Genomic DNA, 11,075 nt, shown 5'->3' on the forward strand with positions numbered 1-11,075 from the left:
ACAGCATCCCTACCCCCGAGTTTTGCCGTCCTGTTTTCCCAACGCGTAGTTGGGGAATGCCTGAAGGAAGATCGGCGGCTTGAGGAAAACTGTCGTGGAGATGGTTACCTGGACTGGCGTCGCGATAGGACGCAGGTGGGATGTTATCGCTAAGATACTCGCCGATGTCCTGAGGTCTTTCACCATAGCGCGGCCTAGGGGCATCCGGGGAAAATCCGCGCAAGCCCATCCAATGATACGGGCAGTGACGCAGTACGTGACCAGCTTCGCCGCAATGGAAATACAGGGGTAAGTTGTTCCGCGTGCACCACGCATGTGCTTTGCTAGTGGGCGGTCGACCATTAGGCACACCGGTCGATACTGGATATCTGTACGTGGTTGCGGGAGAAGCGGGGCTGTACGATGCCGGTGGTGCTGGCGCAGGGCTGCGCAACACGTCGCTGTAGGTCATTAGAGATGCCGCTGGCGGCTGGGGTATGGCATTTCTGGTACTGCTTAGCAGAGTTCACGCACAACATCCGAGACGCCTCCAACAGACGGGCGTTGCTAGAGAGAGTGCAGCTTTTGCCGTTCTTCGCGCACGATACTGCGGATAAGGTCATGAAGGGCTTCACTCTTGTTCATGAATATCGGCAAGTGAAAGACCGCAGCAGTGACGTTCGCAGGACAATCAAAATGCACAAATTGTTGCTGTAGAGCACGCTTCATGCCTGTCGCTTCTCTCATAAAATCAGCCACAGTACATGAAGTGTCACGTACAAGACCGATGAACAAGTTCCTGGACGTATCGCATGAGATGGCGTACCTTTGCCTCTGGCATAGATAGATCTGCGTGATGTGAGCAGCCAACTCATCTCTTCCACGAATATGGCAACACTCTCATTAGGCCGCTACACTTGGAACTATACAGCCAGTTCAGCAATCTCTTTTCTTGCATTGTTGCGGAACGTTCCGAGCAGCTGCCGCCAGAAATCTTGCCAGGCGTTGATGGTAGCCTCGTGGTTGTGAAGCCACATATTGGCAGCGTCTTCAAGTGTAAAATAAGCATTCCTGAGCTTGCGCTCCTCGTACCATGCATTAACCGCAGCGACCCGGTCGTAGATGGTCATCCATTCCTCAATATCTTCAAATTTGTCGCCGTGAAACGGTGTAAGAGCAGCACGGAAGAACAGCGGCAGGGCACTCACAGCAAACTAAACGGTCTGGCTTGCCGCCGTGGTCATTATGGTTCGCGATGAGCAGACAAGGTGACCACACTCGGGAGCTAAGCCTCTCAAGCGATTGCTCACCTGTGCACAGGTACACGGCAGGTGCCCCGCAAGCTCCACCAAAATGTCACAGAAGCCGGTAGAGCTAGGTGAACAGATTTACTTGTACCAACACGCAAGCACTGGCGAACAAAGACAAGGCTGGGATAACCGACCCACGAGCGCGCTCTCCGAGCGAAGAAAACGAGCGTGTGCCAGTCTCCCGAGCTAGACCTCATGGTGGCGCCAGTAAGTATTAACATTGCGGCAACATGCATAAGGTACGCCTATAAGTACAGTTGCCATCTTGCCTAAGCAATTTCACTTGGCACATATAAGAAAAAAAGCAATTATAGCGGTTCGCGTGGTTTCTCCACTTTGGCTCACGGATGTACTACATGTACCGTCTTTGCGAAAGATAACCAGACTGCATGTTTTGTTTTATGCTCATTTTCTAAAGCCAACACGGCTTCCCAGAGGATAACAACTTGTTGATAAGTGAGACAGGAGCCCGCTTTACTTTGCACAAATTTACAACTTCAGAAGCGGTTCAGTTCAGTTCAGTCGTTCAGTCGTGTCCGACTGTTCGTGACCCTATGGACCATGTCACGCCACGCTTTCCGGTCTCTCACTATCTTCCTAACATCACATAACTTCATCTGCAGTGCCTCGAGGATGCCATCTAACCATCGCGTTCGCTGCCTACCCCTTCTCCGGCGACCCTCAACCTTTCCCAACATCAAATCTTTCTCCAGCGACCCCTCTCTTCTCATCAGATACGAATTCTCTATTACACGGCTGAGAAGCGGAACACGCAGACTGGTTACTTTTGGCAAAGATGGTACATGCAGCATAGTAAAAGCCTTAGTGACACTTTTCTTGCACATCATGGAATTTCAGAAGTCTTCAAGGTTTACCACCTGGGATTATTTAACGTGCACTAAAATTTCACAGTACACATACGTCTTGCTTTTCGCCTTCATCGAAAAGCAGCCGCCGCGGCCGTGATCGAACCCACCACCCCAATATCAGCTGTTGAGCGCCCTAACCACTGACAGCGCAAAAGTATTAGTGGGTGGTAGGTCAGCAGGCTTGAGACGCCCACAGAAGCCTTGTGAACACGAAAGGTATGAACTTTCCTGGCTTCGGCACAAACCAGTATCGTGGAGAAGTGCGGACGTCTTGACTGGATGCTTATAGTACTATAGAAAGAGAAGCTTTTACACACTTCTCTGGGGACAATTGAGAAATGCCATGCACCTTACATCCGCACATCTGAGACAGCCTTCCGCTGCAGGCACCGGCCGCTACTGCGAGTGGACGCACAAAACGGTGGACAGGAGCGACGAATCCAAAACCTGGGAGGATTTCAAGGAGACGTTAAAGCTGCAGTGCGATGTTGGCCAGCCGGGAACATTCACCTGGACCCCTGACAAGGACACGCCAGACCTTGTCTACTACCAGGTATGATCACCTTGCCGTGACGTCTGAGAAGGCGATTGCTATGGGTTGCTGTTCTTTTCAGTGTTTCACGCACTACTACCTGGGCTGGAAGATCATGGTGACTGACCCCGACCAGCCGGACAAGCGCAGCCGAGACGATGACGACACGGAGAAGGAAAGCGACGCCAGCCAAATGACAGCACTGTTGCCACTACTTTTGCTCGCGGTCATCTTATCCAGAGCGGCCTGACCTTTCCCTCACTAGGTCATGTGTGTGTGTGTGTGTGTGTGTGTGTGTGTGTGTGTGTGTGTGTGTGTGTGTGTGTGTGTGTGTGTGTGTGTGTGTGTGTGTGTGTGCGTGTGCGTGTGCGTGTGCGTGTGCGTGTGCGTGAATGTTATTTTGCATATTCAAGGAGGAGAAAATGCGCGGCGCCTGCGAAGTGGCCCTTGTGAGGGAGGTTTCATGGCCCGATCATTTCTAGGACTTGTGTATTGGCCCCCGTAATTTTACATTGGACACGTCAAAAGAAGATGGTGCATCCAATCGAACGCATTTTCGATTCAAATGCTGGGTATAGGCAGAGCTGATGACAGTCAATTTTCTTTAATTGCGGCAGTTGTTTCTTTAGGTCAAGTAACGCGCCGACGCACACTCTGCTGGCGTACAGGTACCGGGCATACCGAGTTACCGGCGCCTTCACTCATAGGATACACACACCTGTCTGCATATAGACAAAACCAAAAGGCTCCGATTTCGGTTGCTGTTACTATTGCTACAACGCCCCACATGGGACTCAACTTTGCGCGATACAATGCAGAGAACTTGTGTTGAACAATAAAAGTGATCGCCTAGCGCAGCCACTAGACCTTCGCAGTGCAGCGCAAGTACTTTAATATCGCTCCAGTATTTTCCGTGCTGCTGGAGCAGCTGGCGATTGCGAGAAAGAGATCTCTAGATTTCACCCAAAAGCTTCCATTCTTGAAGAAAGCTTAGGTACAGCAAACTAACTTCCTCAGAAATTACAATGTTATTTGTGGCAGTCATCGCAAGTTGGTTTTATTTTTTGTATTAACAGCACATACATTATTACAAATTAAGTAAAATACCAAATGGCTAGACGCTGGGCAAAACTAAAACCAGTTGGCTAAAGCTTCTTTCGGCACTGCGTGCACTGCTCAGTCAACGGCTGCTGGAGACTCACCGCGGTAACAGACAACACCCGAAAGCAGATAGTCGTGCTGCTAGATGCATTAGAGTCATACGGCGCGGATACGTGACATCTTTAACGTGCCTTAGACACCATGTCTGTGCCAACATGAATGAACCAAAATGAGCCTCCAAGATAGCAGAACTGGCACTGTGGGGCAGCAGCTGGACGGCCGGCCCAAGGGAAGGCCTAAAAACGCTCGGTTGGGAAGCCGTTTCAGCGCGAAGTGCCTTTACCGCCAGAACTCGACCCGCAGACGTGAGCGACTATGCCTATTTTAGGCCGGTGTACCTCAGGGGAAGGCGTTCAACACACATTATATGTCGACCGAGAGTGGGCATGCATGCGCCAGCCGGAGGCTACTCGTATGGCAGCGCAGAGCAATGCCTGAAGCTTTGGTCAGTGAGGCATTCATCGGCATCGACGTTACGCATAGCTTAGACTTGGCACGCATTCCCCATTCGGACTGCTGCCTTGCATTCGATGTATGATATCTTATTTAACGCCAAACCTCACGATGGCTGGATCGCCTTTTTGGCTACAAACAGAAGGCTGATGGCAAGGTAATCATAAATCACAGGCGCCAAACCTGATTGTTCATCGACGTCTGTGTGGGATTTCTCTAACCTGCAAAATGTTCGCGCATGCGATTCTAGCAGGTTTTGTATGTTGATTTTTTTATCGGCCTCGCAGTCGCCGTGAGACTTGGCTTGTGGCGCGCACTCAGACACACTGGTATAGCAGTGTGCTGGTTGCATGGCTCGAGAAGGCAGCATGAGGGCCATAAGAGAGGCCTGTCGAAAACATGCAACCCGTGGTGGCCGCAAAGTCAACACAGGGAATGTCTGCTGAAAAAGTGCTGCTGTGCGCATTTGCGGCCAAATTCAAATTATGTCTCCATTGCACAGCCAGTCACTACAAATTTCTAACCGAAAGATAAAACGACTAACAGCAAATGTTGGTCTGTCTCACGGGCCTGTTCTGCTGTGTTACAGTGCCATTTCTCCCATTGTATGTGTGTCTCTGCAAATGAGCACTGGCGTAGCTCAACCTATTTTGTCAGACAAAGGGATGTGGGCAAGAAAGAATATGCAGACTTCACAAGTGCTCCCATGACTGCAATGTCAGCGCGGTCATCAGTCACGGGTACTAAATAACACTCGCCATATAACACGCAGGCGAGTACCACCAAACAGTGCGACGGCGTTTCTCTCTCCTTCTGGGAGAAATAACCTGCATTTGTCGCATAAGGTTTTCAACGCAGCTTACCGCCTGCTACGACCAAACACACTACTACAAGGGACCAGTGATTGCAGTGGCGTGTTTACTTTGTAGGTAGCCAACGACTGGAGAGGACATGCATGCGTTCAGCGGCACCTGCGTGGCGTTTTACTGCAGTGTAGCCATACGATGTCTTGTATTGCTGTGTGATAATCCTGAATTTGACTTTGCTGTTGCTTTCGTGAATAAAAAAGCTGGAAACTGTTCATCTTTCTCTCGTCGAGGTAGCAAAGGAAACACGAGCTTATTGAGCGGTGCGATAAAATTCTGTCCACATTGTTCTATTGTTCCTATTGAAAAAAAAAAATGTGTATGATATTTGGTATGATCTCACACAAATCAAGTTGTACGAGGTTCTTGCATCATATACATATGATTCATATGATGCTATATGATTCTGAATGATCCATATGATCTATATGAGATCAGACTAATGTGATGCGATTGATCCATATGATACCAGGATCTACCTGAGAGATCAATCATGTCGTACACTCATACAGATCCCAACCATATGATGTTACAAATGCAAATTACATTATTCCATATGATAAATCATGTAGATATGTGCCTTTGTCACGCACAGCTGACCTTAGCAACACTTCATCGGACCACTGCAAAAGATACCACGATACAACCGCCACCGCATGCAATGGGTATAGGCAATATGTGCATTGATCTATAACTCTGGCTTCCGGTAGAATTTGTCAAATTGTTTATTCTTACTCAACAGGTGGCGAAGAATACAGGTAGTATACTTGTTGCAGCACTTGAGGAAGTCGATGTAAGACCATTCTGGGTCTTAGTTCAGGCGTAATTAGTGCTCCCTGAAAGTAGCAGCAAAATTGAATATAAGCCATATGACGAATATCAAAACAGTTGCACAGCCGAGAACCAAGGAAAACTGGCTTGGGTGGCTCTTCCATGAACGTTAGTAGCACGTGCACAGCCCGGTCATGCCAAATTCTTAATGAAAATATGTTTAAAGCAACAATTCCTTCCAATTGTAGTTTCTACGAGAAACAAAAGCAGCAATAATCATGTGCACTTGAAGCAAACTGCTCAGTTACAACTCTTCGATATGCGTGCAGAAACAAAGATGTCAACTTTAATTATTCTTTAATTCGAGGCACACACTGCTACAGCTGACCATAAGACCTAACGGTGTACGACATCGTATGCAGGCTTGAACGCCCTCAAGGCGACTCAGGCTGACACTGTTCCCTGCATTGCAAATGGGCACCTTTTGTGTTTTGCCTCCGCTGAATGCGCAAATGAGTAGCGCAAATCAGAGCAAATTAGTAGCTGAACGGAGACCTAAATTTATATTTGCGTTTCCTCCTCAATACCAATTAATGCATTGAACATGCTCATATGGATCAAGCGCATGAAATTCACCACTGGCCACTACTGAATTTTCAGGTGGTATTCTTCTCATCTACTTTTTCGCTTTGAACAAGTGAACAATGGCTTTGACATCAATGGTGCTTAGATCAAGCTGGGCACTAAGAAACTCAACTAAACCGCTCATATATACGGGTGTGCTCAGATAAGAATGGAAATCGAGGTCCCATGACCATTCTTTTGTTTCAAAAGAATTTTTATATGTGGTGGGAAAATCTCTCGAGGCGAATAATAGTCCTTAGTTATACAAGATTCTTCCTAGTTTTCCCGGGAAAAAAAAAATCCTATATCACTAGGGGTGGAAAACGCCAATTTTGCCATTTCGAAAAATCGCAAGTTTGGAGACCTGCTGCTAGCGGAACCACCGTTTTTCATACAGTATTTTTTACTCATTAAATCTACATAACTTTTACTTTTACAAACACTATTGAAAACATGTTTGATTGTTGCAGCTAAGTTAGCAAAAATAGCGAACTTTGTTTCCGGAGCAACGTGGTGCAAAGTATTCAATTTTAGCTTTACATATATGCTGGCAGGACGCGTTTACGTTGTTTGCACTAAAACTTTTTCTCTTTCTTACGCGTCTTATGTTCCCAATTTCAAGCAACATTTGGAGCTCTAGACCACTAAGTGAGTTCTCCACAACGTATCAAAATCGGCGAAAAATCGAAAGCAGAGAAAAAAGGGGGCAAATTGGATTCTATTTAAACAAAATCTTCAATTTTCCTTCATCTCTCTCTCTGAAGAATCCTCAGTACCTCGAAATATCACGGACTAAAAAAATGTTGCATTATAATGTTTAAAAATATAACAATAAATATAAAACCGAGTGCTTATACTGAAAGTTGCCAAATTCAGCCTTGCATTCTGGCACGATTCAATAAAATGTAGCAACTGAAACTATTCCTCTATATTATGCAGGTTATCTTCCTTAATATTGGAAAAGTTTGAAACTCAAGATTTGTTTGTTCTTTCTGCAGATTATTTTGAAATCGGCCAAAATTCCAAAATAACAAAAGATGGCAAGTTGATTCGAATTTAAGAAACTACCACAATTACGATCTTTATCAAACTTTCTGGAAACAATGCTGAGTGCATTGGTATTATCAGTCACTAAAAGTATTGCATTATGCAAAGTAACGATGTCAACATAAAAACGCATGCTTTTATGCTATAGGTGTGCTTATATAGCTTCCCCTTATAGAGTAGGTATCAAACCTTCGGTTTAGTACTTGCTGCATTAAGTTACATTTTATTTTATTTAATTACCAAAGCCTTCTCACTGCTTATAAAGTCGTTTTTCGCTTGTTGGCAAGGGTTGAATACAGCTTAAATGATATAAATTTGCTATTTCTGGAAATTTTATAGCAGAATGCAAGTGAAAGTTGATTGTTTTCTCTATATTGCCTTCTTTTTTTATTGCGAGGTGCAGTTGTATTTAACCCAGTTTCGTAACTGTATTATTTTATTTCTCAATTTTGGCAGTAATTAACAATACCATATTTTGAAGACGATGTTTTAATGTGCAACCATGTTCACCCGACAGATTCCACGATCATCTACACAGATGCATCACGAACTAACGTCGGAGCGGCTGCTTACTCAATTCAGAGCTGTAGCGATGTAGTGACGCATACCCTCGGTCCTTACATAGATCCTCCTTCTACAGCGACTCTCGAGACCCTACCAATAGTTACCAGTATTCAAGACCTCGCACAAGCACCCCCTAACCCTTCAGGATATACCATATACACTGATTCAATACAAGCTATACGCGCCATTCACACGGGTCGCATTCCTGAAGAACTACACGATGATCTACACAGAGCTCTTACCAAACTACGTCCCCACACTGTAACACTGAGGTGGATTCCTGGTCACGCTAGAATCCCAGGCAATGAGGTAGTGCATCGCCTCGCCCGCGAACTTCAACACCGGGCGCCTGGGATTCCCTGGCCTTATCCACCAACGTGGGACACTACTCTTCACTACAAAAAAGAAATCAACGTTCACTACGACAACATTAGAGAAACACTCCGTACACTTCCTCTTCCTGATAAATCTCTCACTACCACGCAAATCCGCATTCTTAGACGCATACAACTAAATACACTGCTTACTCCTGCCCGATCTTTTCTATACAGAATCATACATTCCCCTGCATGCCCAAATTGCCCAGAACACTATGCAAACTTGGAGCATTGCATCTTTTCATGCCCTGTCGCCCTCCAATCTCCTCACTTTCCACACCCTCCTCCCCCAACGTGGCGGGCTTAGTTAGCCTCTGACCAGCTGCAAGATCAGTTGGCCTTGGTGACCCTGGCCCAGGACATTCTTAACGCTTAATGCAATGCGTTAAATAAAGTTGTTTCCTCCTCCTCCTGCACTTTAAATACACTATCATAAGGAAATCGCTTTGGCGCATGAGTTTTCGTGGAGTTTGGTGGCATTGTGGGGAACATACCTAGCGGTCTAGAGCTCCATTAAATTAACAATATAACCTGCGCAATAAACGAAAAGTGTTTTAGTGCAAGCAACACAAGACATTATGCCAGTACGTAAGGTTGAAAATGAACGTATTTGTAGCGCGCTGCTCCCGAAGCAATGTTTTGCCATTTTTTACTAAATCAACTGCATAAACAAGACAAGCTTTTAATAGTTCATATACAAATAGAAGTTACTTAGGCGTGGTGAGTAAGAAGCAATCTGTGGAAACTTTTAGTGCGCAAGCACCAGGTCTCAAAACTTGCAACGTTATGAAAAGAGAAAAACGACGTTTTCCAACTGTAGTGATATACGTTTTTTTTTTTTTCAAAGAAACTAAGCCACGTCTTGCAATACTAAGAGTCATTCCCTTGTGTCGAGACATTAGCCCACCACATATGAAAATTTATTTGAAAACAAAAAAATTGTCGTGTGACGTCACTTATCGTTTTATTTCGAACACATCCATATCTATTTTCATTTCTTCTCTTCAAAAAGGCTGGTTTAGGCAATGCAGGGAATACAGATATCATCGAACATATTCGTTTTTCACACCCTATGCTATATCTAAAGCCCCCTATAATGTCACAACCGTCATTCGTTATTTGTAGCTGGATCATCACAAAAGGAATTCGATTTCAAATTGTCCACCAGTTAAATAGAAATATGAGATAACCTACGCATACTATAGTAGATTACAATTTAAAAAGAAAGCAGTTACTTACTATAGGCAGATTAAAGCTATAATATGTAGCGTGTATTACTCCGCTTCACAGTAAACATATTAAATTTTTAACATTTGAACATATTTGACAAATTATTCCATATTCACATAAGAACGCTACTAACGAGGTCATCCACGCCTTGCGTGTACGACCTAGTTTTATTCCAATGCACACGCCACTCAAAAACAAACGAAATGCACAAGGAAAAATTTGGTGCTTACACAGTTCTCAGCGAGTATACCACAAAATTACAGTAAGGTGCTCCGTCTATAGTCACATCACCTAGACAGTGATGTGGGATAACTGAGAAGAAATCAAACACTCACTCTAATCTACATTTCGCTTTTGTGCCATCTTTGTGTTTCTTAGGTAGGCTCGAGTGATTATCCTCTTCTTTTTTCCCCTTCCAACCACAGAGCACACGTCTTCTGGACACAGGTTCCAAGTGATTCAACTCAATCAATCCATTTCTACCTGAAAACCACTCCAGAAGTGCATCGAAAAGAGAATAAAAGCGTGTATGTTTAGGAGAAATCATTCACAAGCGATAGAAAGATTTGGACAATGAAATGAAATGGCCACACTCAGAGCGACAAGAAAGTGGTGGACAGATAGAAATTGAAGCAATGAAAGGCGGTAACTGAACAAAGCCAGTAGGAAGAGGTTCAGCATCTTACCCAGAAATGTGGCGCAACAAACACAAACACAAGCGAAGAGACACAATTAGACACGCGCACACTACCAACTGTAATATGGATCTGAGCACACTTCCACTTCACCACTCCTCTTCTTCTACACTCAAGTACATCTTCTTATCTTCCTCTTCTTTGCCAAGGGAATATTGGCACTTTCTTCCCCACAGCACATAAACATCGTCCAAGCATGGCAGTCACCAATTCTACACTCACTTGCTTCTCCACACCTCTGCTTTGCCCAGAAACTAATACCACGCTGGACAGACACAAAGACCACCACATAGTCACATAGTCACACACTAATAACCACCACCACACATGTGCAATAGGACATGTCCATCCACAACACATCACTTGTGAAGTCCCTATGTATTGAAAAAACTGTAACCTGCCAACATGTCTACGAAGCAACGAAGTCCATGTACTTGAAGGAAAAAGAATCTTTAAACTACCATGGCCACAATACGGGAGAGGTGTCTAAGACTAACAGCTTTAGGCCCGATAATAAACTCGATTCTTTGCACTACTCAACAAGATTGCTCAATAAAAGTAAATTCTTTTCTACGTAAACTCAGCGAAGCTTCACTA

At 44.9% G+C, this 11,075-nt stretch overlaps 1 protein-coding gene across 1 annotated transcript in view; it reads left to right on the forward strand.

Annotated features, from left to right (window-relative positions):
• The window catches only part of LOC146206820 (protein Skeletor, isoforms B/C-like), a 248,491-nt gene extending 243,106 nt beyond the window's left edge, over positions 1–5,385 (forward strand). Inside the window, exons 21-22 of the mRNA XM_084591583.1 lie at positions 2,545–2,711; positions 2,773–5,385. Coding sequence (XP_084447709.1) covers positions 2,545–2,711; positions 2,773–2,940 — 335 coding nt within the window. The 3' untranslated portion in view covers positions 2,941–5,385. The remainder of the gene's footprint in view (positions 1–2,544; positions 2,712–2,772) is intronic.
• The last annotated feature ends 5,690 nt before the right edge of the window (positions 5,386–11,075 follow it).

The sequence above is a fragment of the Amblyomma maculatum genome, chromosome 1 (genome assembly GCF_055883805.1).
Source record: "Amblyomma maculatum isolate TAMU_Amacu chromosome 1, ASM5588380v1, whole genome shotgun sequence".
NCBI lineage: Eukaryota > Metazoa > Arthropoda > Arachnida > Ixodida > Ixodidae > Amblyomma > Amblyomma maculatum.